The following is a 20,275-nucleotide window of genomic DNA, read 5'->3' on the forward strand; positions in this document are numbered from 1 at the left end:
CGTATTTTTCCTCCAGTTGTTCTCCTCTCTACTCGCATTAGCCTGTACGGATCTCTCTTTGTATTCTATGTATTGCACTCTGCCTATGTAACTAAGCTGTGAACCTTGTTGTAACTGCTGCGCCCTGATACCCTCGGGTCTGGTGCGCATTATAAATGAATAAACAAAACAAAACAAAACATTTCTGAATTCTGCGTTACGAGGGCTATTCCTAAGATTTAGGCTACACCTAATGCCTACTGGAGAGGCCTGCGCTATAAGACAGGTACAGAGCTATTTCAAAGTTATGTACTTTATGTGACTGTAACTTGATACAACGCTTAAACACCTATTGATGTGCTGCCCAGCACTCAGCGCTTTAAGGGAGCAACTATTTTGTAAATATGTGCAGAGTGCTTTCTGGTTCACCACTCGGGACTTCTGGCTCAGCGTCTCTAGCGGTAATGAAAATGCGATAACTATTGCCACTACATATTTAATTTAAAATCAATTTAAAATTATGGTTTTTAAGTGTTTTAGATGCTTTGTCTATTAAACTCCTTTTCACTTTTTAACCGTTTTGTCTATTTAACTGTCTTACTGATTTAATTGCTGTTACTGATGGACTGGTGTGAATTTTATTGAATGAAATAATGTATGTAAACTCTTTTTTATTAAGGTACGTAATTCCTAATCAGTCGAAGAACAGTTTGTTATAGGATGGTGTTTGAATGAATTGTGTAAGGTTATGTCAGTGGACCCCGCCCCATGGTCAGATCACTTCCTGATCCTATCCGCCATCCCCAAGACTCCACCACCACCAGCAAAGGGACTAAACAACGCACCATAACCTCCAGAAACACTCACAAACACACCATGGAACAGCTAAAACCCACCATCCTGGCATTTTGAAGGGATTGTGTCCTCCGACGTATTCCTTATCTTTGATGTTACCCATTCCAGCTTGTTGGCCTCGGAAATGTTTTCAGTAGAGGGCGCTGCGCATCAACGTCCCTCGAAAGCCTCCGTATCGGCGCCAACGTCATTGTGCGTATGGATAGACTCGCGCAGTGTCCGTTGCTCAGTTCTGTTTTTCCACGCTTCGTGGGCCTCGGAAATGTGACACCGAGTTCCTTTCTTCAGGAAGATTCTTCTTATTCTCTGAAGATATTATCTTAATACGATGGCTTCTTCATCCGAACCATCGACTCCACAGCCGACTTCAAAAAATGTTGTGACTGTGGGAAGAAAATGTCGTTAACGGATCCTCACAGGATCTGTTTGTGGTGCTTGGGATCCGAGCACCGTTGTTCGGAGTGTGAGGACTGCATGTCCATGATGGCGAAAGCCTTGAAGGAGTGCAAGGGGAAGCTCGAGAGAAGTAACTCAGTCAAAACCTCCTCGAAAGTTTCATCGGCTGAGTCGAGGCATTCGTCTCCTCGCCGTCGAAAACATTCCCATTCTAGATCTCGAAGTAGCTCCCACCACTCGTCGAGATCAAGACACTCAAAAAAGAGACGTCGAAGGTCCCCTTCCTCGTCGTCTTCTGTGTCCCCAGAAAGGGTCTCCTGTCCCACTAAACACAGTTCTCAAGCTGAGTGGGAGGAATTCAGAAAGAAAATGTTAAGCGTCTTCGAGTACGCGGCCTCGTCCCCCTCGAAGACAGCTGAGGGTGATACCACGGGTGAAAAACCCAAAAAATCAAAACGCTGCGAGTCGCAGCACCCGGCGAAACATTCCACCCGAGAGCGCCATGAGCCATCGGGTAAGAAGGCACTATCTTCGACGCACGGATCAGCGCTATCGATGCCGTTGTCGAAGGGTTCCTCGACGCATCGTCGATCGACTCGACACCATCGTCGACACCGATGAAAGAGAGGACCAAGGCCACTCCACAGCCAACAGTGATTCCTAGGGCCTCCGGCACGACGCCGAGACCGTCGTTGATGCCCTCGAGTAGGATCCTGATCCTCTTGAGTTCTTCGAGACCCCTTCCAGTTTTTTCGACGCCGTTCTCGGCGCCTTCGAAGCCTGTTACATCGGCGTCCACGACATCAACGTTTTCTCGCCCAATAACAACGAGTTTGGCTCCTTCTGCCTTAGAGATGGGTTTTACACCGTTTCAGAGGTCAGAGTACCCTGGACTATCTTTAATTTATGAAGAGGGGGAAGATTCTGACCAGGAAACGTTCGAGTTACAGAGGACCACACTGCCTATTTCAGAGGATTTCACCTCTGAGGAAAGAAGGCTGAAGGACCTGCAGGAGTCACTGCATGAGGCAAGTGGGATGGACACTGTCCCAAAAGTGGAATTTGTTAAGCCAGACCCAGGGGAACATGCCGAAACACCCTATAGAACCCTGATGGCAAGAATTATTGAATTTATGGGTTGGTCTGCGCCTTCACCTGTTTTTCAACAGGATGACCTAACAGATATATTAGACAAAGGCCCACAGGAGGACCCGGTGGTCCCCTTCCATGCAGCCTTACAAAGGAAAATTGCATCTAATTGGGAAACTCCTGAAGTTATCCCTGCAGTCAATAAAAGATTGTCAGCCAAATATAGGGTAGCGGCTGCTGACCCTGAATACTTATCAAAACACCTGACCCCAGAGAGCCTTTTGGTTCAAGCGGCAACTTCATCTATCAGTAGGACCGCTTACCCTACTGTCCCACATGATAGAGATGACAAGAGGTACGACTCTATGGCTAAGAAAGTCTTCTCTGCCTGTAGTATGGCATTGAAGTCCATCAACGCCACCTGTACGCTCGCCAGGTTCAGTCACACACTATGGGAGTGTGCTTCATCAGCGGCTGACTGCATACCCGAAGGAGATGAAAAGGAAGCCTTCCTTACATTATTAAAGATGGCAAAGATGCCATGTGCGAATCACTTCAAACTGGCATTGATTCCGCTGACAGTATCAGCAGGGCCATGGCGGCAAGTACAACAATCCGCAGGCATTCGTGGTTGCGAAAGTCGGGCTTTGCTCCAGATGTACAGGCCAGACTTTTGAATATGCCCTTTGACGGCTCTTCATTATTTGGGAAAAAGGCTGATGACAGTCTGGAAAAGTTACAGACTTCTAAAGCAGCAGCAAAATCTTTAGGAGCTGCTATCCGCCAAACTCCTTTTTGCCCCTCAGGAACCTCTGGGAGAGGAAAGTCCTTCCGCTATTATTCCACATTCGGGAAAGGCAGAGGACAGCCGGCTCAAAGAGGCCAAAGGAAATCCACCCGAGGTGGACGGGTCAAAAGTACTAAGACCGCAGCAGCAGCAGGTGCCTCTTTACCCTCGGCATCTGCATCAGCCGCCCCCAAACCACTCTGAGGCCTTCCCACACAATACACCTGTAGGGGGCAGGTTAACTCACCATCTGACGGAATGGCAGGCTATAACGTCAGATGCTTGGGCATTGGAGACAGTTGCCCAAGGTTACTGCCTACCCTTTCTAAACATTCCTCAAAGTCATCCACCGGGGAACAGCTCTCTAAAAGTTCCAGATCCGCTCCTCTTGCAGGAAATTATAGACCTGCTAGAGAAAGGTGCCATAGAACCGGTGCCTGTAGCGGACAGGAACAAGGGCTGGTACTCCCCCCTACTTTCTCATACCAAAGAAGGACGGAGGACTGAGACCCATCCTGGACTTACGAGAATTGAACAAGTTCCTCTGGAAGGACAAGTTCAAGATTGTAACTCTCTCTCAGATCCTTCAGGCCCTCCAGCTCCAGGACTGGCTGGTATCTCTGGACCTTCAGGATGCTTATTTCCATGTGCCAATCCATCTCAAACACAGGACATACCTGAGGTTCGCAATTGGCGAGAGTTCTGCCATTTGGGCTGACCTCCGCCCCGAGGGTCTTCACCAAACTGATGTCGGTAGTGGCGGCGAGTCTAAGGAGGGAAGGGATCCACGTCTACCCCTACCTGGACGATTGGCTGATCAGGGCTGTATCTTCGGAACAGGCCCAGGCCCAGCTAGATTATGTCTGCCACTTCCTTCACAGACTGGGCTTCTCCCTCAATTTAAAGAAGTCACAGATGATACCATCACAGAGACTCCAGTTCATTGGAGCGGTCCTGGACACTTCCCTGGGAAAAGCCTCGCCACCAGAGGTGAGGGCTCAAGATATTCTACAGATAGTCACCAAGTTTCAAAATGCCCAACGTCTCCCAGCCTTCGACTTTTTGAGGTTGCTAGGCCTCATGGCATCCTGCATCTTCCTTGTGCCAGAGGCTCACCTGAGAATGAGATCTCTTCAGTGGGCATTGAGAAGTCAGTGGTCGCAATTCTCAGGGAGGATGACAGATCTCCTCCGGATTCCGGACAAGGTTGCCCGCGACCTTCAATGGTGGGCCTCTCCAGAGAACATCTTGAAAGGAGAACTGTTTTGGCAACCATGGCCGGAGATAACAGTAGTCACAGACGCCTCACTCACGGGGTGGGGAGCCCATGCCAACGACTTGACCATCAGCGGTCATTGGTCTCCATCGGAGTCCAGACTACACATCAACCTATTAGAGCTGAGAGCGATCAGACTAGCGCTGAAAGCTTTCCTGCCATCACTACAGGGGAGAAATGTCCTGATAATGACAGACAACACGGTGGCCATGCACTACCTCAACAAAAGAGGAGGCGTAGGATCACTGCCACTGTGCAGAGAGGCGATGCAGCTCTGGTTTTGGGCAATCCAAGAAGGAATCTCTCAATCGGCAGTCCACCTAGCCGGAGAGAAGAACTTGACAGCGGACGCTCTGAGCAAGCAGAGCACAGTCTCCCACGAGTGGGAGCTAGCTCAGGAAGTCCTTCAAGAGATCTTCGCCCTTTGGGGAACCCCTCAGTTGGATCTGTTCGCCACAAGCACCAACAGGAAGTGCGATCTGTTCTGTTCAAGGGAATTTCCCCCGAGAGGAGCTCTAGGAGATGCCTTCGTAGTGGACTGGGAGTTTCCACTCCTTTACGCTTTCCCACCAGTCCCTGTTATTCCTCAAATGATCAGGAGGTTGAGAAGATTCCGGAAAACCATGATCCTAATTGCCCCGGATTGGGCCAGTAGAACCTTCTAGATTTGTCCATCTGTCCTCCAATCCGTCTTCCACTCAAAGAGAATCTTCTCTCGCAGAAGGGAGGTCAGGTTCTCCATCCAGACACCAGAAACCTCAACCTTCACGCTTGGCTTCTGAAAGGGTGAGATACAAGGATTGGGATCTCCCTGATGACGTCATGGAGGTGTTGCTTTCGGCCAGAAGACCGGCAACAAAGTCTTTATACCGCTGCCGTTGGAACAAATTTTGCAGCTGGTGTAGGGAAGAGAATATCGACCCTTTTTCATGTAGTACACCAACAGTGTTATTGTTTCTACTCTACTTGGCAAACTCAGGCCTTCAAGTTGGCACTGTAAAAGGTTATCTCGCAGCGCTTTCTATCTTCAAGCGCACTAAGTAAGTAAGGAGAGATTGTTCGGCCAAGAAGTGCTTCGCAACTTGATTGCTCAGAGTTTCGGAAGTATAACGACCAATCTGATCCGAAAGTAACCCTTTGGGGAGGAAGGAGAGCAGGACAGCAGCGGAATGCAACATGGACTTCATGGTGGTCCGGGGGCCATGATGCGCACATTCTGTGCTCAGCAGAAAAGGGGTAAAACATATGGAAATGGCTGTGGCATTTGGGGTTGCAAGGGTAGTGGGGCGGTGCTAGCTCACGGACGGTGGCACCCATGTACATGCTCTGCTATCTATCGCAAGTTATTAAAGTGACAGGCTCACTTTTTGATTTGTGTTTCGTGACCTGTGTGTATATAATCATTCCGTTCAGCAACACCATGTCCTTCTTTTCATTCGAATGTTGTCAATGGCTGGATGTTTTTTATATCCCTTGTGTTATAGGACTACTGGGACGAGGAAGAGGGATGACGAGTTTGTGGCTAGATTGTTTACCCGTAATCTCAGTCCCCGTCTCATCATCCCCTCCTTGCCTCTGTCTAGTTGGGTCTAGACTGTGATCTGTAGGCATGGTATTTCAGTACAGGAAGTGCTGTGGGTGAAGGGGCACTGTATAGCCCAGACCATTGGGGAAAAGGGTGCAGCGTGACTGTTCCCAGGTGTCCACAGTCTTTAATGTTTTAGGACTGTGACAAAGAAGAGTAGGACTAGGAATCACTGTCTATCCTGCATCTAGAAAATGTAGAAAATAACTGGTTGGACTTCACGCAAAAGGGCACGCCACCTCCATGAGTGTAAAGAAAATAAGATTTAGAATGCCATGCCTGCTCCCAGTGGCAGCACCTGACACAGGGCCCTAGCTGGGCGGGTCATGGAGGCGGAGCTTTGCATGGGCGGAGTTAACTGTGGTCACAGTGCACAATGGCAAACTTTAGGGACAAAAGCAATTTTTTATTAAGTTGTCTTCATTACAGTTGCCTAGGGGTCTGACTAACTGGAAACAGCTGGGCCTCCTCAGCAGGCAAATATTGTAAGCCTAGAGAACATATGCGTCCTAAGCAGAAACATGATGCCTTTCTGTTTGTGCGGGCGTTGCTGTAGCCATGCATTGCACAACGGCAGAATGGCATAGGGTTAAGCTTTTGCTGTACGGGTTGGAGAGTTCAAATCTCGGAATTGTATAAGGGCGTACTAGTATGGAATTACAGAGCCCTGTACAATATTTTGTATCTGCGTGGACTTTAGATGCAAAACAGATCAATGTGGACGGTGTTAAAAAACAAACAAGAAGATCATTGATGTTGGTGACAACAGGGTGATGAGCTGCTTGTAGTCGCTGCAGGACCAGATGCTGGATCTATTAGTTTATTCATTTGATTTTTTGCCCAAAAGATGATAGAATGCTGTGACACTCCCCAACCACACCACACCCCTATGTGCCCGATTTACAAAACGTTTCCAATGGGATTTTTTCATTGAAAAGTGCTTTTGTAAATCAGGCATATGGCGGCTTATAGGGTAGGGCTGCGCTCCGTAAACTTCCTAAATAAAGGAAAAGTAAAAAAAAAAAACAAAAGCAACACAGAACAACGTGCTGATGTGGATTGCCGTAATATTTAAAAACATTCGCATTGCAGCATGTATTTTGAAGGAGATACTGACATTTGTATATAACAAATCTAATGCCGCCGGCCCTACATGGTCTGTAGCCCTGCACTTTCTCCCAACTACCATTGCTCCACAGTGTCTCTCCCGTTCAGCCTCTTCATACGACCAGAGGTGTAGAAAGGGCAAGGCCCACCCAAAATCTACAAAATGCCCACTCAGCAATCCACTAACAATTTCATCTCTCTGCATACACCTCTCAAACTCTAACCAAACACAACCACAAGCCTAAAACGCAACAATCCGCACAAACCTCACTACAACGCAACAACAAAACAAACCACACATAGACTTGCACAACAGCACACGACGACTACTGACCATAAAACACCCCAAGCCCAGTCCACGGACCCACCGGGCAGAGGCTGCCAACAGCAAATCACTGCTCTCTTGCACTTTTCCAGCTTATTCCTACTAACTCACCCCCCCCTCTCCTTCTTTCAGAGCGCCAGGGGACCACTCCGGTGGTGATAGTGCGTGGTACAAATATCCTTTAACATTAACATAACATTAACATTAAATGTCACTGTGGTGGGCCAAACTACAATAGCTTCAGGTTCTACTTGTCAGACAATCCGGGCTACGGCACTGCATATAATATTGAGTCCCGCCAGTTTTGGGAAGGGGATGTTCCACACCTTCACCCCTGTGATTACACTCCCTCCACTGCCACATACTCACTCGTATTTTGGCCACGCCCAAGTAGCCATTCGCCGAGTTCAGCAAGACGCTGGTCGTGTCAAGGACACTTTTCTTCTGAGGGAAATTATACACAATGATCGCCACTTCCACTGCGCTGGTGCGACCATGGGCTTCAATGAGCACCGCTTCTTCACTGTCCACACGCAGGACACTGGGGGTTGCCATGTTGTAGCTGGGAGGAGAAGGAACATAAGGTTATTAGCAGAGGGAGAGTAGTGCAGCCTTCTGTGAATAGTTAGAGCATACGACTGATGTATTCCCGTGGGCAAGCTAAAGATGGGAATAGCTCCTCTTCCCCTCGTGACCACCATTCTGTAGAGCAATGTTAGCACTTCAAAGGAAGGCTTACTGGAAGACTGGAATACATTTCATAACCTCAGCCCACCTCCATAATCTCATACACTTTTAAGAAGCCTCCCTCTGGCCTCTTGATATAGAGAGGAGTCTAACCCATTCCCTATGGCTGATCTCATACAGTTTGCAGGAGTCACATGTATCCCCAATACTAACATTGTGGACCCATCCCGCGTTGCTGTCTCTGTACGTTTCAAGAGTCACACTCATTTTCCATAACTGTCTCCATTCAATTCAAAGCAGTCTCACTCAGTCCAGTGCTCCTGTGGGATTTTACTTTTCAAAGTTGGGAGTATAGATGAATACCACTTTTCAACTGGACTATTTTTAATGAACTAAACATATATTTATAATTTTACAACGGTCTGCAGTGGTTACAACATGACTTTTTTGCATTGTAAATTTGGTTGAGTCACTTTGCGTGATGTAACCATATAGATATAAGGGCAAGGGGTATGCAGCGGTGTAGAGTGTGGAGTGGGCTGAGGTACTTCGGTGAGGTAAAGTGGAATGGGAGAAACCCCCATAACAAAAGTAAAGTGGCAGAAAATGTCACTACCAAAGGGATTCGACCAAACTTACAATGTGGAACAGTGTCAAGTTGTAATCTCGTAGAAGATTCTAAAAGATATATTTCTGTAGTAATCCATGTTAAAATGAATTTCTGAAATCTGACCTGGTGGGCAGAGGTTCAGAAAGCCAGCCTGGTTTCTTGGAACAGGGTAATCTTCTGGACAAGCCTGACCAATCAGGGTAGCTTGGTGCCGGTCAAGACTAGGTCTCAGGAGGGGTGAGGGTGACTGAAAGACCTCAATGAGCACATAGAGTAAAGGGAACTTACAAATCACTCCCAGTCAAGTATAGATATATTAAAAATATAAATACATTTATTTCAAGGCCTTTGAGTTTCAACACATAAATCAAATGACAGTAATACTATTAAGCCAACACAACCCTATCTAAATACATATATACAAGACCAATGGGGTCTAAAGGGTTAATGCACGAAATGGGTTCACAACCTAAAAGGGGAAGGAAACAGGCAGTGCAAATAGTCTTTAGTCTCTTCTGCATCCAACAAATAACTAAGAGGCAGTCCAATCCTAAGAAGAGTGGAGCCTATTGCTCAAATGTATATGCAATGCTAGCGCACGTAGTAGCTCAAATGGGCAAAACGGGGTCTCTTCAGGGGTCTGTAACAGCTCAAGAAGGTGGGTGAGGCGATGAAGAATAGGGTCTGCACTTGAGGGAAAAGTCAATTCCAAGAGTTGGCAAAATTTCACTAGTCTGCATTAGAAGTTGAATGGAGAGGGGCCCCCAGGGGCCACCCATGCGTACAAATGGAGGAAGGCGCTAGGGGCCTCCGGTTAAGGTTGCGATTACTCACCGACCCCTGGCGCACTCCTGACCAAACTTTGGCAGTCGAGTCCACTTCAGTTGCAGGTGCCAGTGCGGCAATTTGACGGCTCTGCAGCATTCAGCGACGAAGATACAGCGATGATTCCCAAAGGGGACAGTGTCAAATTCTCCGCTCCTGGTAGATGGATCAGGCCAGTTTCACTGCAGCAGGCTTCAGGGGCAAGAGGGGCACAAATGCAGCGCACCTGCAAAGTTCGTCACCACGGCTGGGCGACACGGTAACCGCGTATACTCCAATTCGGGTGCACTCACTTTACTCCAGACCTGGAAACGCCAAGTGTACAAAATTCAGTGTGAGAGTGCCCTCAACACAGAGCTAGCGACATACCAAGCTTCGAGGGCCTCCTCGAAACGACGGCGGTATCAGGGCAAAGAGTCTGCGTATGCTAGTCAGCCCACTGGTTGGCCAAGGGACACTTCCGAGAGAGCTTACTTGCAGGGTTTGATAAAGGTGCCAAAAATAGTTGGTCCCGCTATTCCAATGGGTCAAAGCCTTTTCGCAGACCTTCTAGGACAACCAGATGCAGAGGGGTCCCACGGGAAGACAGCGGGCTAAGGGTGCCAAACCTTCCAGCGGGTCACCAGCGGTTCCTCGACTTGGCTTCTTAGTTCCAAGATACTTGGATCCTATCCTTCGTTCAGTGAGAACTCCAGAGATCGACATGGTATGGGTGCTTGGGGCCTTCTTTTATCCAGAATCTCCTTCGCGCCAAAACGAAGAGGACCCAATGGGAGATCTGCTCACATACAGGCATACCATATGTGGACCACTCACGGACCACAGTGGTCCCAGGCATTCACAGCACTCCAGACGCTCTGGCACCCAGGATGTGTATTGGGAACAGACATCCCAGCCCACATCCTGGAGGCACACACACAAGTCATGCAGAAGCCCGCGAAATCTTGGCGCTTCGCGGGAAAATGCATGCCCAAATAAGGATTGAACCGGGTCGGCTCGACCTAGGGAAGGTGAAGGGGCAAGATGGGCAAAGGACAGGACAAAGAACCTCAGGGCATAGCCATTTTGGAGCCAGGCCACTTAATTGTGCCAAACGCAGTAATTACGGTTTACCTGGCAGGAAAGGGTTAAAAATATACGAAATAAGCTGTCACCAGCCCTGTCCAAGGCACATCTGCACTTCTCCTAATAAATCCTTCGAGAGTGTCTAGGGCCTTTGGAAAGGACTAATAGACCCAAGTGCACTGCACTGGAAGGTACATTGTACACTTGTTACATGTTGCAGAAAAGTTGAAACATTGGAAAGGACTAAGGGAAACAAAGTCTTCCAGTACTGACTGTCTTAAGGGTGTGTCAGTTTCCGCATAAAAAGTGAGCGAAAAGCCTGGAGGAGTGCAGCAGAAGGCTGGGCTCAAGTAAGACTATGGTGTTAAACATCAGCAAAAAGTTGGGGGTCCACAACTGGATGGAAAATTACACATGAAATGGAAATCTTTCCTAACACTAGCCACTCCCAGACCAAGGACAGGGGGAATTAATCCACCCATGGATGAGTCTCATGTTCAGCTCAGTTAAACATTCTGGACATCCCATCAACATTGCTATGTTGGACACCTGGCCTATGCTCAATAAGAGACTTAATTGGAGACTTATGGACCACCTGAGCAACTTAGAATTCTCTCCCTTCATGTTTATTAGCCACTTTAAGGGCTTATGGTCAGTTTGCACAGTGAAGTGGGTCCCATAGAGGTAGAGCCTCAGCTTCCTTAGGGCCCACGCAACAGAGAAACATACTTTCGAATGGATTGTGTTCTCCAATGTATTCCTCATCTTAGATGTATTCCATCCAGCTTTAGCTGCTTTGGAAAAATATTCTCGGCACGAGAGCACAGTGCGTCAATGTCGTCGAGTCGAAGTCCCTCGAAGGCCTCCGTCAAGGGTGATGTCATCGTACAAGTAGCACGCGCGGCACCCGTTGGCCTCGGTACAGTTTTTCAGCAGTACGTGTTGCTTCGGAGACTCGGCGCGCCTCGAGTAGTTCTGTGACACAGTTATTGTGAAGATATATTCGAGATGTCTTTGTTGTCGACCCCGACTACCCCACGTTCAGGGTTTAAAAAGTGTAAATCCTGCGGTTCCAAAATGTCCATCACGGATCTGCAACGAGAATGTATGTGGTGCTTCGGTGAAGGCCATGACATGGAGGCCTGTACGAAGAGTCAGGCAATGACGGGGAAGGCCTTGCGAGAGAGGAAGGGAAAACTGCAGGTAGGTCAAAAACTCGACCGAAAAGCCTGAAGCGTCGAATCGAGGTTCCATGAGGAGAAATCTCCTTGACGTGAAAGGCAAAAGCATCGCTCTAGGTTCCGAAATGGTTCACACTACTCTTCGTCTTCGACGAAAAAGTAAACAAAAAGACGCCACCGGTCCCCTTCCACCTCGTCCTCGGACGAATCCCCCAACAGAATGAAATGCCCCACAAAACATTCTTCCTCCGAAGAATGGGAAGCATTTAGAATTAAACTGATGGAGGTTTTTGAAAAAGCTAAGCCTCGGTCAGCGCCTTCCTCGGAAGCTGGCCAGGAGCATTACCGTACCGACATTTGCGCGCCCTTGAGCTCGGGTGATCGAAGGAGAAAAGATTGGGATCCCTCTAGGACCCCGAGCGACAAAGATAGCTCGTGTCGAGTCGACCTATCGAGGTCACCAACGCTGTCCGGAACCTGGGGCGTGGCTTGCACAGCCATGGAATAGGCTGTGAGCCCCGTGTGCTCCATGATCCGACATCCTGATCCGTTCAACAAACGCATGTATTCCACTTGAATCTGGAAGCAAAACACACACAAGCGTGTGGGAAGGTGCCGGGAAGAAAGTGAGCGTTTGAGAGGCTCGCGGGAGACTGGAGAACTGCCGAACGGACACATTGTATCCTGGGGAGCGGCCGCGGACGAAAACACCAAAATGGCAGCGCTCCCAGAGAACAAAGGGATCTAGCAAGACGCGACGGCGAAACGAAACTGCCGGCCCTTTGATGCAGTCACTGTATCGGGCGACAGCCACGGATTGAAGTAAAGACATTTGCAGCCGCGCCCGGCTGCTGACATGGCTGAGACATGCGAGTGTGTAACACACTATTACCAGGACATACCCCGGTCCGGCAAAACCTACATGTGACTAGGCCATTGCAAAGGAAGTGAGCAGCTGTTGAGTTCTGTGTGGCACCTTGAAGTACGTTGATGGCGCATGGATGATTGTGTGCAGCAGGAATACATGGGAGAAGACAGCCCATTTTAATACATTGCCGTGCCCCACAGCACAACGCAACCCACCGCAACTAGCGCCCTAGCGTTTGAGGGACCTGAGCACGACACAACAGCATCGCAGTGTGGGGACCAGATACGATAGGGAATCGCGAGATGTCTGTGAAAGGACTGAGAGCCAAATCCAAACAGTCGTCAATGGAGGTCTTTGCGAAAACACAGAGGACCCCCACGACAGCAGCGCAAAGCACGGGCGCGGCCTCTGCTGATGGTGCCGCAGAAGGAGATAACCTGGAGAATAAAATTGACGCTGTGGGAATCGAAGTTACCCTGCTGCGTTAAGATGTCCATGCGTTGGCGGTTAGAACAAGTGGCCTGGAAAGTGCAGTGAAAGTCAACACGGAGGTCAGCACGAGCAATGCAAAGGAGGTCCATGTGCTAAAACAGCAGGTCGCCAACCTTGAAAATCCAGTGGAGGAGGCGGAGGGAAGAGCGAGGAGGAACAACATACGTGTGGTCGGCCTGCCCGAGGGGGAGGAAGGCCATGACCCCACGGACTATGCAGAGAACATGATCCTCCAGGGGATAGGAGCAGAAAAATTCTCACAGGGGTTTACTGTTGAGCGGGCCCATTGGGCCTTGATGAGGAAGCCACGACCTGGAGCTCTGCCGAGGCCAATAATCGCAAGGATCCTGAATTACAAAGACAGGGAGAAGATCCTGGAATATTTCCGTAAGGGCGGGACAATTGAGAGCGCATCCACCAATATCATGGCGTACCCGGATTATACGATGCTGGTGCAGAGGCAAAGGTATAGTTACGTGGCTGTCAAGAGGAGGCTACGTGCTGCGGGCGTCAAATATATGCTTCTGTACCCGGCGAGGCTAAAGGTGCTGCATAAGAGCATGGCGCTTGTTCTGGACACTCCAGAGGAGGCGGCGTCGTGGCTGGACCTGCAGGACTGCCCGAACAGGAGGCTGACTGAGATTGCCTCGAGCGTGACAAGTGAGGAGTCGGTGCCATGGACATTAAGGGGATAAGTGGGAAGGTGGACTTGTTTCGGGAACACGGGAGATTTGAGTGAATTTTTGTAGCCCTTGGACCTTGTGCTCTGGCTGGACTGGAATATAGAGTATCAACTGCATGCTGGAACTGAATAGCATTAACATCATGCGTGATAGTATGGGTAGTAGGAGCAATTGGATGGTAGCAACCTACCCCCGAGAATTGGTAGTTAAGTAGCCATTAGGGCAACTTTACCCTGCTGAGCCCTGAGTATAGATTTGCTAGGCAGGGCTAGATGTGGGGGTGCCTGAGATCCAGGGATGGAGCTGGGCAACGGTTGGGGAGGGTGTTGTTGGGTGTGGGTGGGGAGATGGGTGGGGGGGAGGAGGGGAAGTTTGTGGTGTATATAGTTTTGGGGAGTTTTAGTTTTAGTTTGTGTATGAGCCTGCAGGGAAATGATGAACAAATCAATGGCATCGGGTAATCTCAGAATTGTGACCTGGAATGTGCGGTGCCTTAATAGCTATCTAAAACGTAACAAGGTGATGATGTACCTAAAGAGGATGAGGATTGACATAGCTCTGCTACAAGAAACCCACCTCACCAAGGAGAAGTTGGAGGTGATTAGGAGGAAATGGAGGGGTACTGTCATGGGGGCCACATACTCGGCATATGCAAGAGGGTTGATTATATGGGTGGCACCGCATGCACCATTTCAGCTGCTTAGCTCGACAATAAACCCGGAAGGCAGAATGGTGGTGGTGGTGGGACTCCTGGAGAACAGAGAAGTGAATATCATAAATTTGTATGCCCCTAACCATGATACAGCGGTATATATTAGGTCTTTATATAGTAAAATTAGCCCCCTGGCGGGTGGCGCGATGATGTGTGGAGGGGACTTTAATTGCACTCTGAACCCCAGGATAGATAGGTCAGATGACAAATTAGAAAAGCCGGCGCCAGCAGCTAAAGCGCTGAGGACACTGTTGATGGACCTTGGCCTAGAGGATGTGTGGAGAAGGCTACACCCAACGGATAGGCAATACTCGCACTATGCAGCGCCACACAACTTGCACACAAGGCTAGATTACGTGTTCACATCTGCCGAGATAGTGGGAGAAATGGTGGGGGCGGAATACAAGGCCCGTGTACTCTCCGACCATTCGCCTTTGGTCATAGAGTGGCAACATCAATCCCCCAGAGCACGGATCCCGACATGGAGGCTCAGGACTGAGGCTCTACAGGATGCAAGCTTTCGAGAGGATCTGAGGGAGGCCATCGAGGAATACTTTGAAATTAATACGTGCAGTGTAAGTTCGGTGGGAACAGTATGGGAGGCATTCAAGGTGGTGGCGCGGGGAGTAGCAATATCTAAATCCAAAGGGCTCCAAGGGGGTATTGAGCTGGAACTGCAAGAGACAGAAAGAGAGCTAGAGGACCAGATACGAAATGAGGGGACCACCCGTGGGAACAGGGTTAAAATAAAGGACTTACAGCTAGCTTGTAGTGAACTTTGGGACAGATTATGCAAACTGAACTATAAGAAATACACGGAGAGGCTGCATGCTGGGGGGGATAACCCGGGTAGGTTATTGGCTTGGTTATACAAGAATGAGACCCCCCGCTCGGTGATCAGAGAGATCAGGGTCGCGGAGGGTCAAATCCATAATACCCAGGAAGGGGTAAATGAGGTGTTCCTCAAGTATTACAGACGATTATACGAGGACACAGGAGAGGACATGAGTCAATATATACTAGATACGATAGAGGACATAGGGCTGCCCACCTTGGATGACCTAGAACGAGCGGACCTAGACACCGTGGACGAACTGGAGGCGGTGATCCAACACCTGCCCACATGTAAAGCGCCCGGGGCGGATGGGTTACCCAGTGAGTTTTATAAAACGTACAAGCAGGAGCTACTCCAGCCGCTGCTGGCCATGTTTAATGAAGCATATGAGCGGGGGGAACTGCCGGCGTCCCTCCGCGAGGCGGTGATCATTCCGCTCCTGAAACCAGGCAAACCGGACGCGGAATGTGGATCCTACAGGCCCTTGTCTATGTTCAATCAGGATAGCAAGATACTCACGGCAGTGCTGGCCAATAGGTTGAAGAGGGCAATTGGCAAATTGATACACGCAGACCAAACGGGTTATGTCCCCGGTAGAAATATTACAGATAACCACAGGAGGCTACACCATATCATTGACCAAACTGAGGGAGACTCGAGTGAGCTGGCTATCGTGTCGTTGGACGCGGTGAAAGCTTTTGATTCAGTGCGGTGGCCGTGGTTGAAAGCGACTCTGAAAGGATACGGGATGGGGCCAGGATATATTAGATGGGTCCAGATGCTATATGGTACCCCGACGGCCAGAGTCAAAACCGGAACACAATCTCAGATAAATGGCAACTTAGCAGGGGGACCAGATAGGGATGCCCCTGGTCACCAATGTTATACATCCTGGCATTAGAGCCGCTGGCAATATGCCTGCGGCAACAATACGGGGAGGTGGGGATCCGCACGACAGGGGGCATACACCTGATATCATTGTATGCAGATGATGTGCTTCTCTACTTGCGCTACCCGGAAGAGAACCTGCAATATGTGTTGGAGGTGATAGGTCTTTACACCACCCTCTCGGGCATATCGGTGAACCCCGGGAAGTCCAGTTTGTTCACCCTGGGAAGGTACAAGAGCACCCCATTGGAGAGGCTGCCTGTCTTGCAGATACCCTGGCAGACCGTGACATTCAGGTATCTGGGCGTAAATGTTTACCACAATATAGAGACAGAGCACAAACAGAACACAGAGAAGGCGATGGAGGGAGTTAAGAATAGCATGGTGTTCTGGTCTAGATTACCCCTAGCCATGACGGGGAGAGCAGCTCTACTCGAAATGGTGGTCTTGCCCAGACTCTTGCACTTTTTTGTGAATGTCCCGTACTTAATCCCCAAACGCTTTTTTGTGAAACTTCATGGCATGTGCAGGGGCTTCATATGGGGCAACTCCAGGAACAGGGTGGCCCTGTGGAAACTACAGAACACATGTGATAAGGGGGGCATAAACCTACCAAATTTTGTGCTGTATTACATGGCAGGACAGTTGTTGTATGTGGCTAGGTGGTTGTCTGCAGAAGACTCGGCAGAAGCTAGGCTTTTGCAAGGTGAATCGGCTCCTTACTATTTGAGGGAGACAGTATGGCTGCACAAAACTAAAAATGGCGAGGATGGGGAGATTATTGAAGCTGGGCTGGGAAGTATGGCGCAGGACATGGAGAACGGTGGGTGCCCAGATCCAGTTTCCCAGCAGGCCCCGCTGGCGGTGCTATGCGGGGACGACTCCCAATTGTTTGAAGCGGTCCGTAGGTACTGGGAACCAGTGGGATTGGCCACCCTTGGAGACATATGGCAGGAGGGGGAGGCACTGGGAATCTAGAGGCTGCAGGATGAGACAGGGGTGCATAGAGGCCAATGTATTACTTATACCAGGCTCATGAAACGGGTGAGGGAGAGGTGGCCGGAGACGGTGCTAGAGGAAGAACCTGATGCCTCCCTAGAGACGATGTATGATGTCTCGGAGGGTGGGCACGAAATATCTAGGATATGTGAGCTCCTGAGGGTGAAAGCAGGGAAGGAGCTGCTCCAATTATGGCATGACTGGGAGGAGGAGGTCGGAGAACCCATGACAGACGGACAGTGGGATAGAGCCCAAAGGTACCATAAAAAGGTGTCCCGGAATGCGAGACTCCAGCAGATCCAGCTGTATGTCACTCATAGAGCTTACCTGACTCCCAGTAGAATAGCTAGGTTTGGAGGCTCGGCTGTACAAAAATGCCCCAGGTGCGGGGAGGAGGAGGCAGGACTTCTACACTTGTTCTGGGCCTGCCCTGCAGTGCACAGATTCTGGGAGGAAATAAAGATGAAAATGGCTGGTGGGGGGGTAGTACTGGACATAGGATGTGCTTGGGCTTGCATGATCGAGAATGTTCCCAGGCCACGTCATTCGAAGCATATCAGTAAAATGAAGGATCTGGCCTATATTTTGGCTAAACGCAGAATCGCAATGTGTTGGAAAGCGGCCCACAGACCCAGAGTGGAGATATGGTGGGCGGACCTCTTGAGATGGGCGGAAGCAGAGACTGTGGTATGGTTTGAAGCTGTCACCAAGGTGGGGAAGGAGGAAGCGGGCCCCCTGATAGCCTGGAGGCAGCTGGTGACCTCCATAGCAAGCCCCCACCAGGTCAATCATGATACAGAAGACTCAGATGAGTCAACGAACACAGAGATTCCCGAAAACGCTCATGTAGATGATGAGGCTCTGATGGCTCGAATGTGTGGGGAGGGAGGGGGGAGGACGGGAAGCGATAATGCATAATGTGATGTTTTGATATTGATTATGTATATCCTAAAAAGTTATCATGGTTGATGTGTTTGTTATAAAATAATAAAAATTGTTTAAAAACCCAACACAACTCGAAGGACAAGCCTTCGAAGAGCACCTCGACGCCCTCGAAGCCAGCTCTGTCGACGACTACTATTTGGTCTGTGCCCTGGTCGACCCCGAAGCCCTCAGCGCCGAATGTTTCAAAGGCTACAATTCAGCCAGAAACTGAAAATAGCAGCAAAGGAAAAGGCTGCAGACTGCAAAGCCTTCAGTCTCTACTGCAACACCTCCTCCAGAAAAAATGTATACACCTCTACCAAGGAAAGAATATTTTAAATCCTTAACTTCAATTTTTGAAGAACAAGAGAGGTCTGAGGAGGAGGATGGGGAGGTTCCTTTAGGCCTAGAGTGTGGCACCCATAATGTCCCAAAATGCCTGATTTCTGAGAAAAGCAGAATGAGAGATCTGGTGGAAACCTTGCATAATGCAAGTGGAGTTGACACTTCACCTGAGACAGATTTTAGCAGGCCAGAACCAGGGGAACATGCCAGTCCATCATATAGACAACTGATGACAAAGGTGGTCAATTATTTAGGATGGGCTAGACCACCAACTCAGTTCATCCAGGATGATCTGTTGGATATATTGGATCATGGCCCCACCGAAGATCCGATTTTACCCTTCCATGTAGCCTTACAATATAGGGTGGCCAAAAATTGGGAGACCCCGGACTCAATTCCTCCTGTGAATAAGTCCCTCATTTCAAAATACCGCCCTTCCAGTAGCGACCCTGGCTATCTGTCCAAAAACCCTACTCCTGAGAGTCTGGTGGTCCAGGAATCTGTAGCTTAAAATAAGGTGGCATACCCTTCCATCCCTCCGGATAGGGACGACAAGCATGTGGATGTTTGGGCATGGAAGGTATTTTCAGCTGGGAGCATGGCGTTAAACTCCACATGTACCTTGGCAACGTTTTCGTATACTCTGTGGGAGTGCATTGCAATGGTGGCAGAGCACATACCAGAAGGGGAAGAAAGGGAAGGATTCCTAGCCATCGTTAGAGATGAAAAGGAGGCCATGCAGGAATCCCTTCAGTCTGGATTGGACACTGCAGATAGTGTGAGCAGGTCCATGGCCACTAGCACAGTGCTGCACAGATTTGCATGGTTACGAAAGTCGGGTTTCGCACCAGATGTGCAAAACTGTCTTTTGAACATGCCCTTTGACGGGTCTCACCTTTTTGGCAACAAGGCTTACGAGAGTCTTGAGAGGTTGCAGACCTCAAAAGCTGCTGCCAAATCTTTAGGAGCTGTTATTAGGCAACCTCAGCCTTTTCCTGCATCAGGACAATCTTGGAGGGGACGATCCTATCGTTACTACTCCTCATATGGAAAGGTGAGAGGAATGGCCAGTCAAAGAGGCCAGAGAAAAACCACTCGCGGTGGACGAGCAAAACGTGCAAAGCCAGCCCCAGCTGCAGCCTCTTTACCATCAGCGGCTGCAGCAACCGCCACAAAACCACTTTGAGGACTTGCATCACACGACACCTGTGGGAGGCAGGCTGTCCCAGCATCTGCAAAAATGGCGAGCCATTACTTCAGATGTTTGGGCTCTAGAAATAATAGCCGAAGGTTACTGCCTCCCTTTTCTAATGCAACCTCAAAGCAATCCATCAAGGAGACACTCTTTGAAGTTTCCAGACCCGCTCCTACAGCAGGAAGTCTTAACCCTGCTGGAGAAAGGTGCTATAGAACCAGTATCTGTAGCAGAGAGGAACAAGGGATGGTACTCCCCATATTTTTTGATTCCCAAAAAGGACAGAGGACTGAGACCCATCTTACACTTAAGAGGCTTGAACAAGCTCCCCAGGAAGGACAAGTTCAAGATGGTCACTCTTTCTCAGATCCTTCAGGCCCTTCAACTTCAGTATTGGTTGTTGTCATTGGACCTCCAGGATGCTTATTTTCATGTGCCAATCCATCTCAAGCACAGAAAATACCTGAGGTTCGTAGTTGGCAATTCGGGTTGACCTCCGCCCGAGGGTATTCACCAAGTTGATGGTATTTGTGGCAGCGCACCTCAGGAGAGGGGGGGATTCACTTC

General features: G+C 49.3%; 1 protein-coding gene across 2 annotated transcripts in view; it reads right to left on the bottom strand.

The window, feature by feature from the left end:
• LOC138447868 (complement C3-like) overlaps positions 1-20,275 on the bottom strand; it is a 1,306,650-nt gene that overhangs the window by 1,229,770 nt on the left and 56,605 nt on the right. For both annotated transcript variants that reach the window (XM_069604330.1, XM_069604329.1), the window contains exon 2: positions 7,769-7,961. In XM_069604330.1, coding sequence (XP_069460431.1) covers positions 7,769-7,961 — 193 coding nt within the window. The remainder of the gene's footprint in view (positions 1-7,768; positions 7,962-20,275) is intronic.

Source organism: Ambystoma mexicanum, chromosome 3q, assembly GCF_040938575.1.
Source record: "Ambystoma mexicanum isolate Mex_15411 chromosome 3q, UKY_AmexF1_1, whole genome shotgun sequence".
Classification (NCBI taxonomy): Eukaryota; Metazoa; Chordata; class Amphibia; order Caudata; family Ambystomatidae; genus Ambystoma; species Ambystoma mexicanum.